The sequence below is a fragment of the Mustela putorius genome, unplaced genomic scaffold (assembly GCF_011764305.1).
Source record: "Mustela putorius furo isolate JIRA1106 unplaced genomic scaffold, ASM1176430v1.1 tig00003853_pilon_pilon_pilon, whole genome shotgun sequence".
Taxonomy (NCBI): Eukaryota; Metazoa; Chordata; class Mammalia; order Carnivora; family Mustelidae; genus Mustela; species Mustela putorius.
In genome coordinates this window covers 1,539,297-1,566,300 of record NW_025422005.1, presented here as the reverse complement: position 1 = coordinate 1,566,300, position 27,004 = coordinate 1,539,297, and the positions used below count along the sequence as shown (strand labels likewise).

Below are 27,004 nucleotides of genomic sequence, written 5' to 3'. Positions count from 1 at the left end.
AGAGCTGGGCAGGGGTTTCCAGAGGTGAGAACATCGCTCCTACAGTCCGCAGAGACCCACCCAGCCAGTTCTTCCCGCAGGAGCCCTCGTCCTGCTCACCTGCCGCAAAGACGTGGGCAAGCGCCGGCCGCGAGCTTTCCCGTCTTCCCGATTTTACTGCTTTTTTCTTGAGATGTCACAGCCCCTTGAGACAAGAGGAGACGCATCCCCAGCGCCGGTCCCCAGCCCTGGAGCAGCCCTCCTGCACGCCCGCCTCTCGGGACGGACTGTCCAGCAAAGGAAGGGGGACCCCGCGGTCGGCGCCACCAGCGCAGGGTGGCAGGGAACCACCCCGACGCCCCCGACCTGCACGCACCCTCCGTCTCCAGCTCACTGACCGCAGGTGGGGAGTGTCGGCCTTTTGTGAGTAAACGGCGGCTTTATCACAGAATGGAAAGGTCACCCTGCCCGGCACGCCCATTCCCACCGTCCTCCGACGGGCCCTGGACCCGAAACGGCAAGGCCCTCTCCCTGGACCCCATCGGGGTCACCTCAAGGGCACGTAGGGTGTGAGGAGGCAAGATGAGAAACAGGCGAGATGGACGCCCTGAATCCTGGCGGCTGAAGGCCTCCGTCGCTGCAGGAGTCACTGCGGAGAACTCGGGCCCCCTCACCGCAGAGCCGCCTCCCCTGACCCCTTGGGGAGTGGGCCCAGCTGCAGAGCCACAGTTCAGAGGCCTGGACCTGCGGTGGCTGTGGGCTGTGCCCTCTGGGCCTGCATCCCCTGCATCCCCTCTGGGCCCCGTGTGGTCCCCACTCATCGACCTGCGGGGCTCAGCCTGGTCCGCTCACTGAAAGCCGCTCTGCCCACCCTTTCCTCCTGTGACTTTCCCGGCCGTCCTCACATCGGAGTCATCCTATCCCCACCACGTGTCTGCACCACCTTGGAAGGGAGGCCCCGAGCTCAGGCCTCACCCTGTTCATGGCCTTGACTCGGGGGCTCACTTGGCGGTGGCACCTCGTGGCCTCTCCATAAACCCATGTCCACTGAAAGCAAATGGCCTGCCCCAGGCCTGGCCCTCTGTGTCCACGGGGACATGAGACTGGCCCCCTTCTCCTGGGACTGTGAGACGACAGCAGGGGAACCCAGCAGGACTCCAGGGTCTCTGCCTGCTCAAGGAGGGTCCACGGCAGGCGCGGCCCCTGGGCCCTCCTGGGGCTGCCTCTGTCGGGGGCGTGGGGCTGTGCTCCCTACCCCCCGGCCGGGACAGCCCGCTCCGTGCTGCAGGATGGAATGTCGGGAGGGCTGGGCCATCACCCGGGGTGTGGGGGGGGACAAACAGGGGCACGAATGGCCTTGGCCCTAACTGCAGCTTCCTCACCAACACCCCCCGCAGGGACCTGAGCGTTTCTGGCAGGTCCGGGTTCTCCGGCTCCTGGAGGAGAGAGAGGAGAGAGGAGGCAGAGAAGCTGCCATCTTGGTTGGGCTCCTTCATGCGGGGTTCTGGTCCCGCAGCATCCCCGGGTGACCTCTGCTTCCTACCATCGTCCCCGGCTCTCAGTTTCCCCACGCAAACAGCACGGGCTTTGGAGAGTGCAACCGCCCTTTGCCCCTGGGTTCCGGCTGCTCTAAAGTCCCGGGCAGGCGTTGTAACCTTCTGCAGCAGCCATTTCTCTCTGCTCCTCGAACTTCCTCTTCCTCGTGACATCTGGGCTTTTGAAGAGAAAAAGCCCCATCCTGACCCCAAGTTCATGACTGTGGTGCAGGCTTTGGGCGGGGAGCCAAGACCCTCTTGCCCATGGCCAGACTCTGCTCCACTCTCCGGCACCTGCAGACAAGAAGGGGCTGCCTGGTGCCAGCGTGGACATTGGTCAGCCAGGAGATCCCCTGGGGACATCTCAGGAGCCAGGGAGGCTGACCTTCAGGTCCTCGGGGCCCAGCACGGACCACATGCAGGACACGGAAACAGAGAGACGGGCACCCCCAACCCCGCGACGCTTGGAGTCCATCCTGATGATTCTGCCGTCCCACGGTCCCCGGGTCCAGCAAGAACACGGCCACCGCTCCAGGGAACCGGAGTCAGATACCGTGCGTGCTCTCCGGGGCACACAGCTGCAGAGGGAGATGCTCTCATCTGAAATCAGGGTGCCTCGGCCAGAGGCCAAAGGTGGGGAGGCACTGGGGTTCCAATGGGAGCAGGCCATGGCCAGGCTGTGTCTAGCGTGTCCCTCTGGAACCAGAGTCACCAAAAGCCATTCTCTGGCACAGCCCGGGAGGAGGGTCATGGGTGCAGGAAGCCCACCGGCGAGGAGGCGCACACAGCCGGCCTCTGGAGGGGACACATGCCCGGAAGGGGCACCGGGGCCACACAGCTGGTCTCTGGAGGGGACACATGCCCGGAAGGGGCACCGGGGCCACATAGCTGGCCTCTGGAGGGGACACATGCCCGGAAGGGGCACCGGGGCCAGCCCAGCTGCTTTGGGCAAGAACAGCCCCTTGGTTGCTGGCGAGTCTACACCGGATTCAGCTGCCTCACGGAAACCAGGGACCCCCGCCCGGGGCAGGTGAGCAGGCCGGCCCACGAAGAGCTGCTCTGTGGCAGGCACCGTCCTCCTCCCTCAGGACCGGGCAGGTGCACCGCAGCGTCTCCTGGCAGGGAGAGACGGCAGCTCCTGGGGAGGCAGAGTCACCGCTCCCTGCCTGGCGCTCCCTGCAGTCTAGAGCCCCGAGCCTCCTTTGTGACAGTCACCTCTCTAGGCTGCTTCCTAGACCCTGCCCTCCAGCCCACAGGAGTCCCGCAGGATGGGACTTACAATCCACACTTGAGCCCGGGGCCAGGTGGTGTGAGGTCCAGGTCCTAACCGCCCACCACGCGCGCGGGAGCCAGTCCTCACATCCGCCGATTCCGGGCCTCACTGGGGGTTGTTGAGACCATGAACCCCGGGCGGGGCCCAGGCAGAGCTCCTCAGGGGTCTGGGAGAGGGGAGGGGGCAACCCACCCGCTAGAGCCGCTGAACCCAGAGTGGGTGTGTGGATGCGAGTGAATGAAGGGCTTCAGAGGAGACCGGCCTCCTGTGCACGCAGGACAGGTCGACCTGTGCGGGGCCCCGCTTCCGTGGAACCAGAAGACACAGCCACGCGGAGGAGACTGGGGCCTGGGATCCGCGTCCTGGCAGTAGGCTGGGCCCGGGGGAGACGCAGTAAAAGGGGAACCTGCAAGCCAGACACGCGGCCCCTTGAATTCTCCCAGGAAGGACTCGGGGAGCAAATGCGCCCCGAGAAAGCTGTGTTTGGCCCCATGCCTGGCAGGGGCACGGCTGTTTCAGTGAGTAAACTCTGTCCCATAAAAAGGCCAGTTGAACAATGTGCGTTTTACGGCCTGGGGATGTTTTATTTTTCCTGTGCAGGAACATGAGCAGGCTGCTGGGCGCAGAGCCCTCCGTCCCCTCCAGCGGCCTGAGATGAGTTCACAGACCCCCTTGAGCTCCAAGTAGGTGAACGGGCTACTCTGTCCGGTTCCGTGGGGAACGCAGGCCCAGGCGGAGACGGCTTTCGGGGGCAGGAACTGAGGGCTGGATGGGGGAGGCCCAGGGCCCCACACCTTTCAGAAGGCAATGCCCGGCTCAACTCTGAGCGGGTCCCGCTGTGCGGGCAGGTGGGGTGTGGAGACCTGGGGGAGACCCCACATCTTCTCCAGGCAGGGGCGGTGCTGATGCAGGTCGCCCCAACATCACCGTGGCCGGGCCACGCCTACGGAATTCCCTCGGGTCACGGCATCCCCCAGGGGAAGACGGATGGGGTGTAAGTGGCCGGGTACCAGTCAGCCCTAGAAACACCTCCATCTTCCGAGCACACAAGGGGAGGGGCTCCTAGTCCCTCCAAAGCAGGAGTGGGTTCTGAACTGAAAACTGATCCCACACCAATGGGAAAAGGCAGAGACAACTGCCCAGCTGCGGGGGGCAGCCAGGGCTTCCAAACAAACCCCTCATGGTGAGTCACGTGGGAAACGGCACTGGGACAACCACCTCCGTGTCCCACAGACGACGCTGCCCCGTGTCCGCTCCGACCCAGAGCAGAGGCACCCCAGGAAGCGTGGGGCGTGAGGTGTGCAGGTGAGGCGTGGGGGACGTTCTGGGCATGCATCGTTCCCACCGCAGCCGGGGGCCGGCCTGACGTTCCCTGCAGCCCATCAGAACACACACGGGGAAAAGGCTGGAGAGGTGGGGGGGGGGGGGGGGACTGGTCTCCAGACTGTTCCAGGGACGCGGCCCCCTCGCTCCCTGATTTAGCGCAGCCGGCGCCCCAGGGCCTGGCACCTCCCCCCGGCCGCACGGAAGCCCAGCGCGCATCTCACATGGGCAGCGGCGGCCAAGGTCACACGGCTGGGGTGCCGCGGAGATTATAGGAAAGAGACAATCCTGTTGGAGGTTCTGGACTCGTAAATCCCGGCCGCACTGCCCGAGGCTCCGAAGGTGAGAGAAACAACATTACAAAGCGAAATGAGGAGAGGAAGATTGTAGCAGGAGCCGGAGAGCAGGGGGGGCGCGGGGGAGGGGAGACGCCGCTCGCCAGGAAATGCAGCACGAGCTTTGCTCAACCGCGCGGGAGGCCGACCCGGTGCCACAGAGAGAAACGCTCTCCCTCCCTGGAAAATTGATTTGTCAACAACCAGAGACTCGTCCAAAGGCATCTGAAGGTTGCTGTTGTTTTTTTAAGGAAAGACAAAACACTCCAGAAACACTTTTGGAGAACAGGGGTCTTGAAATTTCGAGGGCTGCCGGGCAGGCCCTCTGGGCTCACAGTCTGGAAACGTGGGATTGCAACGTCCGAGGGAACGGTGCACTGTGGGCATTTTTGGCGAAGAATTCATTTGGGGAAAAAAAAAATCAAAGTTGATTTAAATCTCTGATGAGCTAAAAACTCCCTCCCACAAACCCAAGAAATGTGAATTTCCTCATTTGGGGTTGGGTTGCCTGCCAAGCACAAGGAAGGGCCCTTGACCTGACCCCGATGTGGACAGTGGTTCCCTGGAGGGGCCCCAGGCCGGGGGTGGCGGGTTGGCTGCGTCCTGGGCGAGGTGAGCGCCGCCAGGAGCTGCAACCCAACGGGCCCCTTCTGCTCAAACTGGACGCGCAGGCGCGAAGCCCCCATCCCCTCCGGCCGCCGCCGGCCTCCCCTGCCCCACTCTCGCAGGTGGGATGTGTGACGTCCCCTTCCAGAAGCAAGCCCAGCCTCACCTTTCACCTCCAGAGGGACTGGCACTTCCAGGGGAGGCTCAGGCTCACAGAGGGTCTGGTGGCCATGGCCGTGGCTGTGGCCACGGCGGGCCCCACGGCCACTACAGACACGAGGCCTGGGCTGAGAGCGGCCGTCACTTATACGTCAGTGTCTCTCCTTCCTTTTTGCTTTTTTTAGACTCTCGCTGGAGGTGAACGATACTGTGTGTCAACTGCCAAATTCCAACACTTAATTGCTTCGCTTCTGGAAATTTCATGGTGGGGGGGGCGTGGGTTCTCATTTTTCACAGAAAACTCCAGGCACAGGCTCATTTCTACAGATCTTTGGCCTAATAGCGTAGCCCGTAAAAACAAATAAATAAATAGGGCAGGCACGGGCAGGTGAAGCCAGATATCCTTCCTCAGCTCGGAAAGGAAGCCTCTGCAGCAGCAGGAGAGAGGTCACAGTCAGGGAGCTCCGGGGAGGAGGGTGTGCTCTGCCCAGGCGCCAGGTGGCATGGCCGCGGCTCGGCCAGAGAAGCCCCCCAGGGCTCTGTCTTGGCTCTGCTGCTCCCAGACGGGACCAGGATCCAGACGGAAGTGCACCCTGGGTAGGAGGTCAGGCTGGGGGCTGCCAGAAGGAAACTCAGGCCAGGCTCCAGCTCGAGGCATCTCTGCGCTTGGGGTGTGCAGGGCAGGGGGCATGGGGATTCGTGTCATCAGAGCAGACGGAGGCCTGACCGTGGAGAGCCGGAGCCCGTCGTGCTGGACAGCAAGTACAGAGCTCACTGAGCCAGGTGGTCAGAACCCGTGACCGGGGGTGCAAGTCGCCTGGCCTAGGGGGAACCTGCACGTGGGCCTTGCCAGGCAAACACCATCAGTTTATAAAGACCTTCTCATTCACCTATGTGCCCCGAGCCTGCCTCAGTTTCCCATTCTCTCCTCCTCCCTGAAAGGGAGGATCTGAGATGCAGAAATAGAGATACCCAGTGGGAGGCGACTGTGCAGCCACCCAGACCACGATGGCCTTCAGTGGCGCCCCGGGACACACAGGAAGGTTCCAGGCCCATGCCCAGCCAGCCGGTGCGTGCTCAGGAGCAGACAGCCTCAGAGCTCCAGAGAACCTACCCTATCAGCCGGCCCACATAGACCGAGCGCCAGCCCTCCAGACGGGACACAGTCCTGGGCTTCAAGAAGCTCGTGGTGGGCAAAGCCCTCCAGTAGCCCCTGAAGACCTGGGCAGGGGAGCCTAACTGGGGACCTCCTGCCTGCCCTAGGAACCAGGAAGTTCAGCCCAGGCCCCCAGAGAGGACCAGCCATGGCTTCCTTCCACAGTTCCGGGAAGCCAGTTGGCCTGGGAGTAGGCTGCTGGTTTCCAGGAGGGCAGGTGAGTCCCTTCTGGGTTCAGTCACAAGCCTGCAAGGTACAGATCCCCTGTTTCTCAAAAGCACTGACAGCAGCCGGTTACAGAACTCGCCCGCGGTGGGTGCAGGGTCCCAAGGGGGTCTGTCTGAGCACAAAGCCTATCCCACCAACCACTACCAGCCAGGCTGTGAGCACAGATATCACCCCTGCCTGGAGGGAGCATCAGAACACCTCGGCTTCCCTGGGAGGACTGTCCGGCTCTCGCCCTGGGGCAGCGTCCCCTTCCTCCCCCATCCCAGAGCAAAGCAGTTCGGAACCGTGTTCAGGGAGCTGAGCCTGATGCATCATCGTCTCCCCCAGACTCAGATGGGTAGTAAGAGGAAGCTTCGTCCTTAGGCTGCAGGATGGTTCCGACCCTGTGGGGCAGCCCACCCCATCTCCGCGGCTCTTGAAGGCCCTCAGGCCCCCGAAGCACCGCAGAGACGGCACATGGCCCGATACCGTCCATGTGTCCTCAAGGCCGCGATGCCACCCACACATGCATGTTCTACCGGGACCTCAAGAGGGTCAAGGGTGGGTCCTGGGCACCAGCCCCAGCCCCTAGAGCACTTAGATATGCCTGCGTCCACTGGCAAAAATGAGAAGGAATTGGGACAGAGGGGGCAGGACAGAAACAAACCATATGCTCCGAAGCCCGGGGCAGCCGCAGCCCACGGGCCTGGGCGCACCTGGGCTCCCTGCCTGCAGCTCACAGACGGCCTCCGGGGCCGTCAGCCTCCCCGCCTGACCTCTGCACCGCCACTGCAACCCACCAGGACACCCCCCTCCCCAAACAGCCCGGTCTGCTCAGTATCTCCAGACTCTGTGTTCTCCAAGCAGGAGCCCTGGGGCTCCGCACGGGCAGACGCAAGCTGGACTCAAATTCTCCAGGGCGCAGGCAGAGCGGACGGTGCCTCCGGGGCTCAAATGTCCCGGGCCAGCGGCCTCCGCTCTGGGCCCGCACCTCAAATTTCGGCGACAGAGCGGCCGCAGAAAGCATCTCTCTTTATCGGTGGCCTGCGTGAGCTCCATATCGCCGTGGCCTCTTACCCCCAGCATTCCACGCCTCCCAGGGGGGGCAGATAATCCCACAGAGGGCCTCATGCCAGAGTCCCCGCGCTTTCTCCAGGGCTGAGAGCTTTGACTCCGTCAGTGCTGGTTCGCGGGAACCTCCGTACTGGGCCCCAGGGTTCAGATCGAATGTCCCTTTGAAAGGGCCAGAGGGGACCCTGTGCCCTTTCTCCTGCGTCTGCGTGACACCAGATCCCGCCCGTCCTGCCGTGCTCTTGGAGGCAGTCCCCTGCCCCACCCTAGAGGGACGGGCCCCTGACACCCCCGGGCCCCAAGGACTGCCGCTCCCAACAAGAGAGGAGGGGAAGGCCTGTCCTCCAGCCCTGCAGGTGCCACGATCCTTTCTCCTGCTGAGCCCATGGGCTAGTGCTTGCACTTGGCCTCCCAGCCTTCCTCTCCTTGTTTCGGGGCCAGGGAACCCCGAGTCAGCTCCCAGCAGGAGCCCCTTCACCACCAAACTTGCTCTGCTCTGATCTCTGCCCGCGGCTCCCCCGAACCGTCCAGGACAACGCCCAGGTCTGGCTTATGTAGTCACGTGTGTGCGTGCGTGTGCACGCACAGAGCCGTCTGCACACAGGCACACATGTGTGTGATGTGTGTTCACACTGTATTGAGTAAGTTGTCCTAGTGTATGCCTGCACATGGGTTGCTGTGTGTGCCATGTGGGCGTGCCTACATACGCATACATGTAAGCACGTGTGAGCTCATGTAGGCTCATGCGAGCCTACACATGCATGTGTGTGTGCGCTGTGGGCGTGTCCCCATGTGTACATGTGTGAGCTTACACACTGGTGGGGGCCCTCCTGTGTGCACATGTGTTTGTATGTGCACGGCAGTGCATACGAGAATGGATTACAGGAAAATCCCACTGTCCCACGGATCTCAGAGCAAGTCCTAAACTCGACCCTCCGGATGTGTCAATGCGCTCTCAGAAGCCAGAATGTCCCCGGACAGCAGCAGAGAGAGGGCAAGAGCTTCCCCTCTTCCAGGTTTGGGACCTGCCACCCAGTATCCCCAAATCCTCTGGCACAAAGTTAAGCAAAAGACCCCAGAAGACAGGGTTCACCACGGACTCTAAGTCCCTACCCAGCTGCGGGTCCCAGGTCTGGCAGGACAGCTTTGCCACGGTCCCAGGCGCTTCTTCTCCGGGAAGCCTGGGGAACAGAGTCCAAACCCAGTGCAGACACGGATGGCACGGCGGCCCAAGGCCCCCCAGACCATCACCAGCTGTCTGCACGATGGTGGGCGCCGCCTCTTGGTTCGGGATGGCTCACACCCGCACGGCCGCCTGACCCCATGTCCCTGCTTCATTCACACGCCATGTCACATCCTTTCAGGGGAGATTTTCGATCTGTGGGCCACAGGGCACAGATGCAGAGGCAGCCCTGGCCAGACTCCTTCACCCCAAACACTTGCACACGAACCTGCCTTCCCCAGGGGCAAGAAAGTTCCAGAAACCCAAAATAGCTGCTGACAAGACAGCCTGGACCCTGCAGGCATCACAGCAATGATAAAACCACATTCACGTGCCGTCAGCCTCGCGTCCATCCGAGCAGGGGAGAGACGTCAGGCGAGGGGCCGCCGGGAGCAGCTGCCCCGGAGAGGAGGAAGGAGGTGTGGGGCTCACCCGCATGGGACACACGGATGGAGTCTCACCTTTCCAAGCCGGCCAGCCCTTCTCGGCTGGGAAGGGACAGAGGCAGAACTGGACGCCCGCGTCTGCCTCTCAGGATCTAGAGAAACGCCCCCAGCACTGCGGGGCAGGCTGAAGGTACCGGGGAAGGAAGGCACAGGACACCGGCCCCCGGCCCCTGTTCTGTCCTAACCCAGCAGGGATGGGATAGGTCAGCGAGCCCAGGAGCTGACCTGTGCTGACAAGGGCACCATGAGTGTGGCCCGCGTGTGTGTCCCCCAGTCCAGCCCTGGTAAGGACAAAGGTAAGGGCCCCACCTCTGCTTCTCCGAAACTAAACTCACCCTCAGCTGGGGTTTCCTTGGGGGAATGTCCTTGGAGCTGGCAGGTTGGGGTCCCTCAGCCTGAGCCAAGGGTGACTCCAGATGGAGGCATAGGCCGGCCTGGAGGTGCTCGTGCTGGACCTACAGGGGTCCTGCTTGCCCCTGAAGATCACAAGCGGCAGGAGGTCTCCTCTGGGGCACGGCCTGAGACCACCCCGCCTGCCTTCCCTTCGCTGGGGGCGAGCCTCCCCCCGGGGCAGCAGGTGGACCATTGCTGTTCTCTGCTGCATCGGAGATGAGCTAAGATGATGGAGCGGCTTCTCCCCTCTGGAATTCGGGAAGTGAAGACCACACGCCAACTCCGAGGCCTGGAGCTGGCCGCCCTCTGACCTGAGGGGCCTCAGGAACTAGGGGGACAGTCATCCGCCCCTCCCGATGGCCCACGGGTGACGCTCACGGCGGCGCTCACCATCATCACCCCTGGCCTGCCTGCCGGCCCAGGGTCTGGGGGCCTCTGCCTCTGGGCCGGCCAGGGAGGGGAGGGCTTGGCTTGGTTTTGCCTTTACAGATTCAGGGTGTGTCAGTGGCTTGGAGGGGAGATGTCACCATGGCCTCTAGGTGCCCCTCCTGGGCGCCCTGTGGCCAGAATGTGCCCCTTTGCCAGTGACCACCACCCCGTGACGGGGACCAGCACCACGAGCACGGCTTCTCAGGAGGTTCGCCTCCAGCCTGGGGGTCCGATGTCCTGCAAAGCCTGCTGCCGGCCTCCCGGAGCTGTCGTGGCCCACTTCCCAGCACCCCCCACCTCCCCACCAGCCACAGGCCCTGCACAGGGGGCCAAGGATTACTCCAGGGCCCAGTGAATAAAGAGTCGGGGCTCTTTGTCAGAAAAGACACGGCTGCTTTCCTCCCCAGCCCCTCCCTCACGGTGCCAGGGGGGGTCTGTGGGTCAGGGAGGGGTCCCCAGGGGCTTACGGGACCCTGCCGAGGCGCTGGGCTTCTCCCCCTCATGGCCGCGGCCTCTCCGGAATGAGGGCAGTCCGTCAGCATCATCGGGAGGCAACCTAAAACCCCGGCCGGGGAGCACTGGGGTTACAGCAAAGAAGGACCCCTGTGTGGGCCGCCGGCCGTGGGGGCCAGCCGTGGGGGCCAGGCGGGGTGGCCAGGCTGGGCCTCGGACCAAGTCCACAGCCATAATTAGCAGATGAGATTCAATAACAAACAGCTTTGAGCGGCTTTATCTAACCCTTGGAAGGGAAGATTAACACCTTCGATGGAGAGAGAGTTAAGACTCAGGGGCCCCTCTGCTCTGCAGTTCCGGCTCCGGCCGAGAAACGAGAGCCCCTCTTGGGCCTGCGCTCGGCTCCCCCCGGGGTTCCAGGGACTTGCTTTCCAGCGGCCTATGCAGTCCTTTTGTTCGGCTGTGAATGTGCAGCCCGTCACACGCGCACACGCGCACACACCCCGGCTCCCTGACCACAGCCGGAGCGCCCCGAGTCGAGGCGGGAGGGCCCCATCTCACCGGCTCATTATCGGAGGCGCGGGGGACATACGCAGCGTCTCCCCTTGTCCCCGAATGACTTGTTGCTGCTCGGATCCCATCGGCCCGGAAGAAGAGATGACACTGAGCACCCTCTTCCGAACAGGAGCCTGAGGGGAGTCCTCCTGGTGGGAAAGCGCACCGGCCTCGCCGAGGCTCACGGTCCACGCCGGCCGCCGGCCCGTGTGTGAAAGCCCGGGCTGTCGGCACAGTGGCGGAACGAACTTCGGGAGGTCTGAGGCCAGCACCCGGCCCAGCTCGGCGGCCCTATTGCTAGTAACGTCAAATCACTTCCGGGGAAAAATCGATCTGTCCCTGACAGGTTTTCCTCCCGCTAACGTGATAAATAAATAATTAGCCACGTCGTCGGGCTGTTTCGTGAAAGCCAAGGACGGCTGGACTGGACCGCGACGGAGGAGCCGATCGCTGAGCCGCAGTCCGGCCGCAGCCGTACGTTTCCCGGTACCATTTGTGTCCTGTCAGTCACGAGCTGTGTGCCCAGCCCGAGCTGGGAGCTGAATGCCGTATTCAGAGAGGTGCGCACAGGCGTGTTACTGCAATTTAATATTTTCACACACAGACACATCATTATCTTGCAACCTGACACTGCAGCATAATTCTGTAATTTTTCAAGAGGCCCTAATTTTTCTCAGTGTGAGCACGAGGGCCCAGGATTCTCCGAACAGCTCCGTCTCCTCTTTGTCTCTCCGGGGGCACAAACGTGGAGGGAGGTCCGCACGGGCCGCCCGCTCTCTGCCTGTGAGCTTCCCTGCCGCCTTCTCCCTCGACCACCCGCCGCAGACGGCTCTGGGCCCCACAGCCACGGTTCCAGACACCACAGAGAACCGAGCTGCGTGGGGGGCTCGGGGCAGAGCCCGAGGGGGCAGGGTTGGGGCAGCAAGGAATCCGGCCTGAGGGTGAATCTCGGGCAGACGCAGCCCCACGCTTGCCCACGGCGCACGGCCGCAGCCGCGTGGACGGGCCTGCGCCCCGACACCATCTCTGCACACAGACCGGAGGCAGGGGCTGTGCCAGGGGCCGCGTCTCCCTCCAGCAGCGGCGGCTCTGGCCCACAGAAAGGCCCCCCAGCTTTCAGGCGGCTCAAGAATGCACTGGCTTTGGCAGGAGTGAGAGGAGGAAGTTTGCAAGGGAGGCCGGACCCCCAGGAAAGCCTCCTGGGATGAGCAAGTGACAGCCTCGAGGACGCTGGCCCGGCCCGTGCGCACGCCGCACCCCGCACCCCGCACTCCCGGCCACGGCCCACGCAGCTCCGTAGAAACTGACACTGTAGACGTCGTCACAAGCTCCCCTCCCAAAGGGACTTGGGGCCTTCCGGCCGTACGGTGCCCTCCTCCGCACCGAAGCCCCAGAACCAGTGCCCAGGACCACTCGGGATCTGACCCCTTCGCTGCTCGGGGAGCTGGGCCAGCGGGGGATCAACAGCCACTGCTGAACGGGGTGGTGGTGGGGGTGCGGGGGGCAACACAAGCCAGAGACACTGATTCCCAACACAGTCAGGACCTGAGCATGTCACTTCCCTGGGACTGGGGGAGCGGGGGGGCGGGGAAGCCGGGCTGCCCGGCCATCACAGGAATGCTGGGAAACAGCCCGAGTCCGGACCTTCACCTGACCTGCCGCAGGAGCGCCGTCGGCGGGCCCTCTGCGCCAGGGGTGGCAGAGGTTCTACAGCGGGACGGAGGAGGTGTGGGGACCTGCCAGGGTGGACACCGCACGCTTGCCCGGGGCCAGCAGGGCTCTCCCGCGGTCACCATTTGGGTTCCTCCGGTGAGCGTAATTTCTAGTCTTTGTTTAAGTGTTTTATGGACTGATGCGGCCCGGCCTCTCTGAAGACGCTGTCACAGCCCATTGAGCAGATACAAATGTCTGAATGCTTTTCCATGCGCGCCCCTTTCCCTCGGAGACGCAACCAGAAGGAGCAATGGAAGTCTATTATGGAAATCCATATTGCAGCATAATATTGACTACCGGCTTCTGAATGCAGATACGGGGATTAAACCGCGTCTCGGGAAAGAGCTCCAGCCACAGCGAGTCCCTGTTCAGCGCGCGTCGACCCAGGCATCTCGTCCCAGTGCCGAAGTGCTGGAGATGCCCGGCCTACGCCAGGTGCCAGAGACGCGCACATGTTTCAAGGGAGCCACTGAATTTAAAACACGGAGACGCACAGAAGCAGACAAATGGGCCAAGCTCCCGTCCGAGGAGCATCCCTCCCTCTCAGCCCCTCCTTCTGGCCTTCCTGATTTGAAACAGACCCACTCGCTGGGGGTCCAGCCACCCCCCCAGCAGAGACGCCCAAGAGGGAGCTGCCCCCAGAAGCAATGAGGTTGGGGGTGGCCCGCTGGTCTCATCTGGCTTTCTCCTCAATCAAACAGCTTGGATACAGAAGTCCAGATCCCAGGGCAAGGACCTGTGGCCCCAGACTTGTCATGCTGCCCAGAGTGTGGTGGCGTGACCAGGCCTGTCCCTGGGGGTCCGACCCACAGCCAGGCGGCCTTCGGGGGCCTCAGGCACGCCTCAGAGCCCTGCACACAGTAGGCCCAAGGACGGCGTGCTCTGCTCCAGGGGCAGGAAGGAACAGACAGACGGCACAGAGCCCCCAGAACAAACAGAAGACCCTGACACCCCCAGGAGCTGGAGGGGGGCTCTGGGAGGGGAGAAGAGTGAGCACGTGCCACGGGCTGTTGAACCCCCGGAGGTGGACAGACGGAGAAGGGAGGTGGACGGCGAGGCGGCAGGGGCGCGGCCGGGTGCGTGCGGGCGAGCACACGGGCTGCCCATCAGAGGGACCGAGTCAGACATGGGCACCCGTCCTCCTCGGTTTGAAAATAAAACCGCGCACCGAGGCTGTGGTGTGCGTGGTTTCCTCCGAGGATGAGCTGCACAGCCAGAACCAACGCAGGGCGGAGCGGCTGAGCCGGAGGGCTTCACGGCGGGCGCGGCCGGGATGCACAGAGCAGGGCCACGTGTCGGGGGCCGCACCCCACACCCTCGGGCGGGCAGGTGCACACCGGCAGCCTGGCACACCCTCCCTATGGCCACCCCTTGCCGGGAGAGCCCAGGATGGTTCAGGAGGCTGAGGGCCCGCACAGCATCTCCCCAGGCAGACCAAGGGAATAAACCGCAAACTCACTGCCTGTCTGGCGTGGGAACTCGGTCCCACCCTGACCCAGGCCCAGGACCCCAGCCAGCAGCACACCAGACCCTTCTAGGACATTCCGTGCCGTCTCACCTGCTGGAGGCTGGGGGCAAGCAAGATGCAGACGCACGTGGGTATCTGGGGTGCTGGTGGGAGGGCGCGCCGGCAGCAGGGGTGGGACGTGGGACCCAGGGCTGCGGGGCACACAGTAGGGAGCCAGAGTGAAGCGGGTGCTGGGGCTCTGGAGCAGGACCAGGCCTGTCTTGCAGGAGGTCTGGAGAGGGGCGCCCAGGTCCGGGGCTCCCCATCCACACCCGGCCTTCGGCTTTCTTCTCTCAGACGTGAGGAAGCAGACAAAGGCCTCACGTCTGGACTCTTGACTCAGCATCAGGTTGACTGGAAAGCAAACCACAGGCCTGAGGGCCCACCCTGGACCCGTGAGTCAGGGGTCTGGGTCCCCGACTCAGCCCCGCGGGTCACAGTCCTGGTGAGCAGGCCTTCAGAGCTAAGGACACGGAGCCCACGTCCCCCCGATGCCCCCACCTTGCCCCGCACTGGAATCCATTAGAGACTACCAAGTCCACCTGAATGCATGGGCGGGGGGGGGGGGTCGGGGAGGCCGAGGGCAAGGCTAGGGGTCAGCCCTCCGTCCGGCCAGAAGTGCCTGAACATGTCTCCCCCAGCCCCAGGAATCCCCTGCTGGGACCCGGGAAGCCCTTGCAGAGGCCCCAGCCCCATCCCCCGCTAAAACCAGGCTGACCGGCTAAAACCAGGCTGACCGAGGTCTCTTCTTCCTCCTAACCCCGGGGAGCTACCTGGGGTGGGAGGGAGGAAACCCTGGAGGAAGCCCAAGGCCAGGCTGAGCCCCAGTGCCTCTGCCCCTTGGCAGCAGCCCCGTCCCGGTCCACCCCCGCACTAGGAAGAGCCAGCACTCAGCACTCAGCTGCGGGCTTCAAGTCACCTCCAAGTGCCCCCAAGAGCCCGGAGCCCTCCCCCAGCTCCCTGCTCCTCCATGGATGGGACCCTCCCATCCCGATGCGGATCCGGATCCCTTGTGAGCCCCTCTAGGCGCTGGACCTCCAGAGGGAGGGAGGGGCGGGCACCGGCAGTCCCCTGCGTCACCTGCAGGGTCCGCCCAGGCTGGGTGCGAACTCCCGCCGAGATTGCTGGCCGGCCCTGCCCCGCCTTCCCCAAGGGGTGAGGGGTGCGGACTGAAGGCTCACGCCCTTCCCGGAAGTGTGCTGTCACCGAACAGCAGCCTGAGTCTGGGGAGTTTTGCAGAGAATGCTCCCGCCAGCTTCAGAAAGCCAGTGCCTAAGGGTCCCCGCTTCTCTCCCTTCCTGAGCAGGGTTTTGGGAGTGAGCAGAGCTAACGCTGTTCCTAACTTCCCCAAGTGTGAGCGGGGAACACGGGCCCTGGGATGTTTCTGCCCCGACGCCAATGAAGCCCTTAATCCCGCTTCCGGATCCCTCAGCCCACCATGGTCGGGGTGGGGCAGGTGGAGGTTCGGTGGCGGCGGTGGCGGCGACTGCACAGCATCCCGGCTCCCCTCCGGTCCCTCTAGCTCCAGGCACATTTTAGACCGGGATCGGGTCAGACCAGAACGAAAAGGTGACCCACCTTATCACGTCTGCTTAAGGACAGGGTCCACCGTCTCCACCCTGAAACACGCATGTTTGGGGCTGGGCGTGGCGCAGACATCCGTATGTAAAGTGGGCACGGGGGGAATGCAGAGCCGACTTAGAGGAGGTAAAATATTCACCAGGACCCAGCCATGTTTTAAAATGATTATAAATTATTTTAACAGTGCATTTGCAAAGGGTTATAAAAACAGCCATAATATATTTTTTTCCTTAGATTCTAGAATTACCAGTGTGACAGCTAATGCAATAATGATTTGTTTCAAATGCCAGTGTTTAAGCTGTATAAAGCTGATTTTATACATTTTTCCAGTAGGCCGCATTGTAGTTAATGAAATTAAACACACCAATCGCATTTGTCCCCAGGGGACGAGGAACTGAACACACCACTGGTTTATTTTTTTATTAAAATAAATTGCAGCCAGCAAGATGGACTAATTGCATACAGAATTGAAAAAGAAACATTCCATTGATATAATTAAGCCAATTTTCATGGACAGAAATAGTTATAGTGGATATAAAATAAGCAAAGCCTTCACCAGATTCTGACTTCCCTCCTTTTTTGCACAGAATGTTAACTATTAAACAAACATGTATCTCAGGGCCGAGGCACGGCTCTCTGCGAGCTCCAGGGCATTGTTCCTGAGTCTCAGGAGAGGCTGGCCGGGCGGGCCAGCCAAGGATTTGATGGCAGAAGCCCCGAGAGAGAGTGGTAGGGCAGGAAGAAGCCCTCCCCATCGCCCTGGCCACCCCCCTTGCCCCCGCCGTGAGCTCAGGGGTACTGGCCAGCCCGGACGGAGAAGCACAGCCCCGTGGTTGGGAGTCCGAGGTCCCGGGAGCAGCAGCGGTTCAGGGCTGGACCTGGAACTACAGCCTTGAGCTCCTTCCTCCCGGTGGCTCAGGTCCGCACAGCAGCGGCTCCACCTCTCCCTCACTGCCTGGGGGGGAGGGGCGGTGATTATTTCCCTCCAGATTTGGGGTGTGGGTGGGCAGGCAGGCCGGCCCTCCACCTCCTGCCTTTGCTCGGGCGAAAGGCAGTGCATGGTGGGGGTATGCTGATGAGGCTGCCCCTGGTCTGCACCTGCCCTTGGGAGGGGACACCCAGAGCCAGGGATCGGGGCATGGAAAACCCCGGCAAAGCTTCCTGCCTGGCCTGGGGAGTCCGGACCCTGGCAAAGAACAGCCAGTCTGGGGGAGGCTGAGGACACAGTTCGCGGGTTGTGTGCACAACCTGTAGGGACACGGACGTCTCATTTGCTTTTAAAAACCAGACCGGTTTCAAGCTAAGCACTGTCCTTGGGAAAATGCTTAAACCTTGACACATAAAAAGAGAAAATCCACTGGCATTAAGTACAGCGTAGAGCACCCTGAGGAAGGGGGCAGAGGAGGGTGTTCGAATAAGAAAGCTTGGGAGCTTTACCTATGTGGCATTCCGGTTCATCCTTAACTTGCTGTGTGACCTCGAAGAGCTACTTGACCTCTCTGTGTTTGAGACTTTTTTTTACCCCTAAAAGTGGTGCCCCCAAGGCCAAATCCCCTCCTCAAGGTCAGTGAAAAGGAGTGGGGTCGTGTCTAGTAAGTGGACCAAGTGTGCCTCTGCGGGTCCCAGACCCCCTCCTGCCTCCCGGAGGAGGATCGGGCACTGACAGGGACAGGGGCAGCCGCTAGGGCTGCAGCCCATTCCGGCCTCTCAGTGGGCAGGTGCGTGGGGTGAGTGCTCGGGGCCAGTGCACCCCCTTGGGCGAAGCTGGGCCAGGAAGAAGGCAGAGTTGCTCTCGAGAAGCCCGACCTCCACCCTGCGCTTCGGTTCCCCTCACCATCTCCCTCCTCCCCACACCACCCTGACTTTGATCCAGGAGCTGGGCGAGCTCTCTCCACTCTCTGTGCCCAGATCCCCAAAGCAACAGCAATGGGACACAGGCTGCGGCCCCAGAGTCTGGGTCAGGGTCAGGAGTCGGGGAGTGGAGAGCTGGGAGCCCGCCCTTCTCCGACCTGGAAGCCAAAAGGCGGAGACCCTTGGGGCCCCATCACCGGCCCCTGAGGAGGAGGGGGAGGGGGAGGGAGAGGGGGAGGAGGGCGCCGACCGCTGGCTGAGCTGGGGTGAAGGGAGCCCCGGGCGGCAGGCACTGCTTCGCTTAAACGGCCTGCAGAGCCGTTCCTGTGGCGCGGTAGTTACGGGACTTTGTGCGGGCGGAGAACGGGGGGCTGCAGCAACGCTGGCTCAGCCCCGGGTCCCCAAGCCCCTTCACCGGGCCGGCCTGCGCGGTCCACAGCCCTGGGCAGCCCGCGTCTGTGCGCGACCGCCACCGTACCGCGCAGCAAGGCCCGGCTCCTCTGTCCCCTCGCCAAGTTTCCTTCCCGCAGGGGGACAGTGCTCAGGCTGTCCTTGTCCTCCCGGGCCGCTACGCGAGCTGTAGCGTCCAAGACTTGTTACACGGGTTTGATTCAAAACCTGATAAATTGTCTTTAACGCTATTTGAAATTTTTAAACGAAATTATTCAAAAGATTTTTAATCCTGGATAATTTTTGTTGAGACTCTAATTATACGTCACCTTAATTACCAGCCCCAGCCCCCCAAGGATCCCTAATTGCCTCCTAATTGAATAAAACAGGGGGCTAATCGAGCCTACAGCGGCCCTGCGAGCTGGCGGCCTCCCCCTAGGGGCCCGGGGAGGGGGGGAGACTCCGGCTGGTCCCACCGCCAGCACCCGGCCTCCCAACAGAAACGGCAGGACCAGGTCCCCTGCCCCGTGCTGTGCCCAGAAGTGGAACTCGGGGTTCTGGGGAGCCATGGGGGCCCGCAGGGTCCAGCGGTCCAGCTCGCACCTGCTCCCTGCCAGGGCCAACAGGAGGTGCAGAGTGACCTGGTGGGTGTCCAGTGGTAGAGACCCGAGGACACAACTGGTGCCCTTCCCCTGGGAGCCCGCTCTGAGGTCACCCGACGGACACGACTTGGCATCCGCCCCCGCCCACAGACCTGGGCGCCCAGGCACACCCTCGGGGCCAATGGCGGGGCCAGAGCCCTCAGGCACTCAGTGCACGGCCGCGGGGCACCTGGCCTTGGCCGCCAGCCCTGCCCCCGTCCCTCCCCCGAAGCCTCGGTGTTTTCGCCCGAAGCGGGGTGAGACGCTCGACTCCTGCCGGACATTTCCTGGCACTGCTGCCCTCCCAGGCGTCCAGAAAGGAGGCTGCCATCCCGGCTGTGGGGAGCCGGGGCAAACGTCCCCTGGTGGGCGGCACAAGGGCAGGGCCCCGCAGAGCCAGAGCCCGGCTGGTTTCGGCCCGGGAGAAGGAGCCGCCTGAAAGCTCAGCCTCCAGCCGGGTTCCCAGCCTGTCCCACACAGCCCTCCTCACCCACATCACGCTCCATCGCACACACCAGACGCCCAAGTCCTGCCTGGACCAGAGATAGCAGCCACCCACCTCCACCCCAGGGGCAAGGTGGCAGCTGTCCTGGGGACACTGTCCCCAGGCCTGGAATATATCCTGTCTGGTTGTCAACTACGTCCATGGTGAGCAGGTCTCAGGGGCGGCTCGAATGGGGGCCAGGACTGGACTCTGTCTCTGGGAACACACCCTCCCCTACACAGCCCCCCCCCCCACAGCCGTGGGACGAGCAGGTCAGGAGGCTGCCTTGGCTGAGCTGAACCCCCCACCTGGCTCTCGATGGTGACCGACACACAAAGCTTTTGTTAGGCACTTTGCTGGGAAGTGTAGGGGAGGGCTGGCCCCAATTCCCCACAGGCCAGCAGCCCCCTGGCCAGTGTGAAGGACCCCGGGCCCACCTGTCTTCACCCTGCCCCCCCAGCTCCTAGGTTCCCATTGAGGAGGTGCTCAGCACGGCAGCAGCCTCTGCCCTCGGGAAACTGAACTCAGAGCCCCCCGTGTGGGCCCAAAGGTGATGCTAGCTCGGCCAGCATGCAGGCCCAGCCCCAGAGACCCCCGGGGGCGGGGTCCTAGGGAAATACATACGATATTCCAGCCCCAGATGCGCCCTCTGGGGCAGCCCTCGAGCTCTGACACAGGGGGTGACCCTCACGGACTAGGCTGTCCTTCCGGGTGGGCCTGACACATGGCGTTAGGTACAGCCCAGCCCCACATTCTGGCCTATAACCGTGACCTCTCCTCCCCCAGCCCCCCCCGCCGGACCCTGGCCGTGAGGTTCTCTGGGTGGCCCTGGGGCTGCCCGGCTGCCTCAGCTCCAGGTAATGGAGTCAGGTCCCCAGGGACATCCACATCTGCTTAAAATATTGTCCAGTGAAATGAAATTCCCCGCCGGATCCTGGGCTCTGTCAGGCAGCGTGGCCGGTGGCTGCCTGGGCCACCTTCCTGGGGAGGGCTGGGGGTGCCAGCCGGGCTCTGAGGGCTTTCCAGGGCGTGCTCAGTGCAGGCTCCGCAGTGTCTACCCCGACACACTTGCTCTCTGCTTTGGCATTTTCTCCCCAAGGACTCCTAGGAAGGGGAGACCTGTGCTCCGCCCCACCTCGGGTCTGGTTCTCTGGCTTCAGGGCAAGGCTGTGGGATGCCACCAGCTGGCTTCTAGGTCCAGAGAAGAGCCCCGGGGGGCCACCTTCCCCACCTGTCAGGACGGAGCAGACAGGGAGGGAGCCGAGGGCCACACGGAGGGCCCACTGGGCGCGGGCCGCTCCCCCGTATCCTGGGCTGTTTCCCGGGCTGCGCTGGGGGCACTGAGCCGGCCTCTCGCTTGCAGCGAAGGCCCAGCGGCAGGAGCGCGGCACTTTCCACCTTCTCCCAGCTCTGGGCCCTTCCGTGGCCACGGCCTGACCCTGCAGCTTGCGACCCGCAGGCAAGACTCAGAGGAACTGCTGTGCTCACACAGACCGGACGGACATGCACAGGAACCCCCACATGCCGCCGCCATGGGCGCACAGGTAGCGGGCCCACAGCCCTGGCGCACCAGCCACAAGACACTAGGGCTTTGTTCGCACCAAGAGGGGCTAGAGGTCACGGGAGACGGAGGAGGCCGAGGCCCTGACGACGGGGCAGAGGACACAGGCTGGAAAGGGGTGTCTCAGGGAGGAGCCCAACACAGCGGCGGGGAACTCCAGCGGGACCCGCAGAAGCGGGGAGCTGCTTTTCCCCGGTGCTCCGCGGCGGCTGCAACCCCTACCACCGAGGGGCCGCTGTCGACGGAGCCGGCCCACCCAGCCAAGGGAGCAGAACTTCTTCGGAAAAGTGTCGGGAGTTTCTGCCCACCAGGCTCATGCTTAGGGGCTCAGCCCTGGCGCGGTGGGGCTCGGCCGGGCCGCGTCAGGCCGAAGAGGAGCGAGCTGCACGGCCCGGTGGTCGGGCAGGGATCCCAGGGGGAGCGGGCGCCGGCGCCCCTGCCGCGGGTGGGCGGGCGGCCGGCGGAGGAGGGGGCGGCGAGAGCGGGCGGCTCGGGTTCCTTCCCGCGCGGCGCTCGGCGCTTCGCTGCAGCCGGGCCTCGGCGGGGCTTCGGGAGCCGCGCTCGCCCGGCCGCGGCGCCGCCGCTCCCACCTGCCCTCTCCCCGGGCCGCGCTCCCGGGCCCGCGGGCCTCTCGGCCGATGGCGCCGGCGGTCGGAGCGCGGAGGGCGCGCGGGTGGCCCCGAGGCGCGCAGCGGCGGGCGGCAGGGCGGGCGGCGGGCGCTCCGGGGCCGGCGGCGAGGACCCGGCCCGCGGCGGGCTGGGCGCGCGGAGCGTGGGGCTCGGCCCGAGACGGAGCGAAAGAGAAAGTAAGACCGGGGACCGGGCAGCCTCGCCGGGGACAGCTGTGTCCCCGCCGGGCCTCGAGTCTGTGCGGGCGACCAGGGGCAGGAGGGTCCGAGCGGGGTCCGAGCGGGGCCGAGGGCGGCGGCGGCGGCGGCGGGCGGCGGGCGGCGGGCGTCCGGGCGGGGACCCTCCCGCGGGAGGCGCCGCGCGGGGCTGCCCGAGTCGCCGGAGCCGCGGAGGAGCGCCCGCCGCCGCGCAGGGCACCAGTCGGGAATGAACTTCCCCGCCGCGGTCCCGAGCCCGGGGAAACGTCTCCATTTTGCTGCCCGAGCGGCCGAGGCCGTCCTGCCGCCGCCACCCTTGCCCCTGCGCCCGAGGAGCGGGGTGGACGCCGGCCCGCGCCCCCTCCTCCGCCCCCTCCCCGGCTCGGGGTCTCCCTCCTCTGCGCCCAGCTGGCGGACGCCAAAGGCGGTGCTCTAGCGCCCACTATTTCAAAAGCCCGGAATATGATTTGACCAGGACTGAGAGCCACTGCGAGAGAGAGAGGGAGAGAGCGAGCGAGGAGGAAAAAGTTGCTCTCCCCTTTCGTCAACTTTTCGCTAACTTTCGCTTTTCGCTCCCCTCCACCCCCAGCCCTCCCCCTCCGCCCCCCTCCCCGGCCCCCACCGCGCGCCTCGGGTTCCCGGGCCCGAGCGCCTGACACTGGGGGTGGGGGGGGGAGGGGGTTCGCGAGGAGGGGGCCGGCGCCTTCGGGGAGCGCGCGGCCCGGGCGCCCCGAGCCTCTGCGCCGAGCCCGGCCGCCCCGGAGCGCGGGAGGCGGAGCAGCCCCCGGGCCGCGCGGCCGATCCGAGGGCCGGGAGCCCGAGGCGCGCCGGCCGCGCCCCGACGCGCACCCCTGGCCCGGGCGCCCCGGCCCCGCGGCCCCGACCCGGCGGCGCGGCGCGGCCGAGCGCGGGAGACTTACTTTTGGCTAGCTTCCGCGCCCTCGCCTTGGATCGCATGGTGTCGGCTCGCGGAATCTCTCTCCTCCTCCTCGAGTCCAGAAGCAGCCACACACTATCTTCATCTCCCCAGCATTGTCAGTTTGGACACCTTCGCACATGCGCACAGAGCACTCAATCTGACACCCCTCGCCGGGGCCAAAAAAACTTTGCCATGTATTCATCATCCTCATCGTCGCGCCGCCGTCGCCGCCGCCGCCTCGGCGCGGGATTGGGGGGCTCTCCTCGGCCTTCCCGGTCTCCGTCGCACTTAGCGCGGCCCCCCCCCCGCCCCCGCGCCCCCCCTCCCCTTTCCAGCGCAGCTCGGAACTGGCCCTTTAAGAAAACATTCCGTGCTCGGCGCGCCCGCCCGGGGCCCGCACCCCGGACACTTTAAAAGGACCCAGGTGGCCCCGGAGGCGAGGTGACTATCCCCCCGCCCTTCCCCCGCGCCGCGCCGCGCCGCTGCTCCCGCCCCGGCCCCGGCCGCAGGCGGAGCGGCGGCGGCGCGGGTCCCCGCGACTTCCTAGCCCAGGGGGGGACGCGCCGACAGTTCGGACGCGGGTCTGGCCGGGTTGGCTTCGTTCTGCCGCATTTATGACTCATTAAAAAGCTTTGCGTTCGCCGTCGCCCAGCCTGCTTCTCTCCGCGTCTCCCCCGCGGCCCCCAGCCCCGGCCCGCCACCGCGCGAGGGGGTGTCCCGGCCCGCGCGCCGAACCCGGCTCCTCCGAAGCCCCCTCCGGCCCCGCCGCCCCCCTCGGGCCTACCCGGCTCCCGCCCCTCCCCTTCGCCCCCACCCCAGCGCCGCTGCTCCGGGCTTCGCCGCTCGAAGACAACAGCCCCGGCGCCGCCAGCTCCGCCACAGCCCCGGCGGGCGAGTGAAGCTCGGACCCGCCGCCCTCGGTCCGCGCCGAGCCGTGGAGAGCCGCGCGCCGGGCACCGGGGAGGCAGCGCGGGGAGCGCCGTCCGAACCCCGGGCGCCGGGAACCTCGCCGGCCTCGGGGCAGGCCCGCGCACTCCTGCCTCCGTGGGCCCCAGGTGAGTACGCGGCGGCGCGAGCGCCGGAGCTGGGCCACCTTCGGGGAAGGGGCCTCCCGCGGCCCAGGTGAGTCGGCGGGCGGGAAGGCCGGCGGAGCAGGTGGCAGAGCGCGCGGGCGGGAGCCCATCGGCCGCTTCTGCCGCGCAGCCCTCCGACGCAGAGCGGTAGGCAGGATGTCCGGGCAGGGGCCTGGTGTGGGCAGCGAGAATTCCTCCTTCGACTGTGTCTGGGATTCGAGAATGAAATGTGCAGAAGCAGGCGCTGACCCAGGCCCTTCCTGGTACCAGGATTCAGACAGGCTCCGGGGACCTGGAGCTGCCCCAGAGTCAGCCTGAGCAGGGCAGAGGTCGAGCCTTTGGTGCGGGTCTCTGGTGCCCCCGGTGGGCTCTTGGCTGTGCCCCTCCCCATCTGTGTGCCCTGAGACCGGTGGTGCCGGCACCCAGACCTGCATTCGCCAACCCCCAGCCTTTGAGCGGAGGAGGTGGACCGGGAAGGGCGGAAGGCTAAGGCGGAGACCCGGGGTCCTAGCAGAGGCGTCCTGGATGGGGAGGGGCGCCTGCCATGCGGACCGATGCTACCCCAGAGGAAAGGCTCCACAGAGCAGGGCTTCGCAGGCGCAGAGGCCGGGCGCGCTGGGCCTTCCCTCCGCAGTTCACAGCTGCTTCCCTGAGTTCCAGCGCCCGAGGAGCTCCCACGGCTTCGGGGCTGCCCAGCCTTGCTCCCTGCTCGCAGCCCTGGACGGAGAAGGTACTCTCTGCCCTGCTCTGTTTCTCAGTGAGCTGGACGCAGCCTCCAGCTTTTAGGGCCCTAGGTGAGTGTTGACGTTGACCAACAGGGGCAGGGGCAGATCGGGGACAGCTAAGTCGCACTGCCTGCAGCCCTTCGGAGGGCCTGTCCCCCAGCCCCACACTCGGTCCCCATGGGCTTGGTGGAGAACTGTGGGGTCCAGAGGGGCCTTGAGCCTTGCTGCCAGGCTCTGGGTGTTCGGGTGGGTGGTCCTCAAGGGGGTCTAGGGCCTTACTGCAGGTTCAGAACCCACGTGGTCCCCAGGTGGGGGGGTCGCTGGGAGAGGAAGGAAGGGACGGGGAGCTCAGAGCTGGGAGCCATTCCGGTCACCCAGCCAGAGCAGGCTCCAGGCCAGGGAACTAACCTGGTCGACACCATGGCCAGAGAGAATACAAGGTCACTGTCATACACCAGCATCCAGGACCCTCTTGCCTGGAGCCTCCTAGCAAGGGTAGGAGGCCTGGGGAGAATATAGTGGTAGATGCAAAACCCTCCCACCTGCACAGAAGGTCCTTCCCCAGCCCCCAGCCCCCCCCCCCCCAACCCCGCCCCAATCAGCTCAGGCTTCCTTTTCCCCTGCACTGGAGGCAGCTGGTAGGCTCCAAGGTTACTAAGGCCCAGTCTTCTTCCAGGGGTGCCCCGGCTCGCTCTGGCCCCCTCCCTCAGCCGAGAAGGTGATTAAAATCTTCTGAATCCCGGCCAAGCTGGGCCAGGACACTCTCTGGACTCTGGGACTGTACCCTTGCCAGGGCTTGGGGGAAGATGGCAGGAGGCTGCACTGTCTCTTCCCTGCCCTCTGCTCGGGCCCTGGGGTGGGCCTGGGGGGCTGCCACTCAGGGCCACCTGGGGCAAAAGAACCGGGGGTCAGGAATGACCAGGAGACAGCCTCCGTGCTGACATTCCCAGGCAAAGCGCTCGTTCCCATCAGCCCCAGTCAGTTCCAGGAGCCTGGGCGGACTGTCCCCAAGGCCATGGCCCTGGCCTGGCCTGGCTGGGCCCTGCCCCCGCGTGGCCGGATTTAGAATGGAGATCAGGTCAGGCTTTGCAGAGCAGAGGGAAAGTCGAAGAAGGGGGAATCAAAGCGGGTCCGACCCTGGCCCAGACGTGCAACATCTGGGGACGGGGAGATGGGGGAACAGTTTTGGGTGGGTGGGAGCCAAACAGGAGGAGAGGGGCAGTTTTCATGTTCTTGACAATGAAATGTTGAAGGGCAGTTTTCAAACCAAGCCAAGCTTCCGGGAGTCTCGTGGCCCGATGCTGGGCTTCGGGACCGGCTGTGGAACGCAGAAGTGCTGCGGCCAACCTTGGCTTCCTACCGGCGGCTGAATGGGCCATGGTGTGGTGTGGGCTCCTCGGGCACATCCTTCAGGCCACTGGGTTTTGGAACAGTCTTTGTTGCTGGAGTCCAGGGTACAGGATAGAGGACTTTTCCTGTCAACTGTGGCCACAGCCTGGAGTCCCACTTCAGCCAGGAGCTCTGCATGCCCCAGTCCCCCAGCCTTTCCAGCAGGCTGGGAGGTGCCCCTGGAGACAGCATCACTTGAACTCTTTTGGGAAAGGGCTCTGTTTGGGAGGGTGAGCAAGGGGTCCTTGGTGCTCCAGGAAGCCTCGTAGTGGGCAGGCAGGAAGGAGGACTCCGGCTCCGGACGCCCTGAGAACCTCATAAATGACAAAACCACTTAGAGCTCACTGTGCACCCCAGAGTTTACTGTCTTGGACCAGAGGGTCCTTTGGTTTGGCTAGGACGCGTGCCCCATGCCATCTCGCAAGGCCTGGCCCCAGGAGAGGTCTGCGCCTTGGCCTGTGTGTGCTCAGAGATGCAGGGTCCTAGCCAGTCCAGCCACCTGCACAGGCCTCTGGCCCCAGGGAGCCCCACTTAGGCCCGTGCAGTGGGAGGTAGGAACGGGCAGGCCTTTGCCAGTTCTCATGGCTCCCCTTCCCCCTCCCCCCCATTCTTATCTGTGCCCCTGAAACTTGGCCATGGGCTGAAAGGCACTCTGTCTCTGGCTCAATATGAGTCCAGGTTAGGTTTTGCTCAGCGCACCCCCCCCCCCCCGCGCGCCCGTGCCTGCTCAGAGAAACTGCTCAGAGTAGCTAAAAGAATAAAAGTGCATCTCCCTTAGTTTACATATGGGCTCTCCTCGGAGATCTGAAACTGCCCCAAGGGTCCAGACCACAAATCCTTGAACCACCCCCATCACAGGAGCATTGATTCCCACTGAGGTGGAGGTGGGGGGGTGGGGGTGTCTGTCTCCCTCTCTGGGCACTATATTAGGTGGAAATGTCTCCCAGATTTGAGCAACAGAAAGGCTTGGAGACCACCAGGGATGGTTGGGGACAATCTGGTTTGGTTCCCACTACACAGAGAAAACGGAGGTGGTCTTGGCACCCAGAAGGGGACTCAGTGGGGGTTGAATGTGAAGGCCTTTCAACCCTGGGGCCAAAAGCTAGCTTGAGTGTTCCTTCTAGAATGGGGGTGGGGTGGGGCACGACAGCCTTCAAGGCATTCGGCTTCCCCAGGAGGGTTCCATGCTCTTCCAGCGTGG

The 27,004-nt window shown here is 64.3% G+C and overlaps 1 protein-coding gene across 2 annotated transcripts in view; it reads right to left on the bottom strand.

The window, feature by feature from the left end:
* PRDM16 (PR/SET domain 16) overlaps positions 1-23,045 on the bottom strand; it is a 299,031-nt gene extending 275,986 nt beyond the window's left edge. The window contains exon 1 of one of the 2 annotated variants that reach the window (XM_045063582.1): positions 22,618-23,045. In XM_045063582.1, coding sequence (XP_044919517.1) covers positions 22,618-22,654 — 37 coding nt within the window. In that variant the 5' untranslated portion in view covers positions 22,655-23,045. The remainder of the gene's footprint in view (positions 1-22,617) is intronic. The other variant, XM_045063581.1, reaches the window with a different exon arrangement.
* Between the last annotated feature and the right edge of the window lie 3,959 nt (positions 23,046-27,004).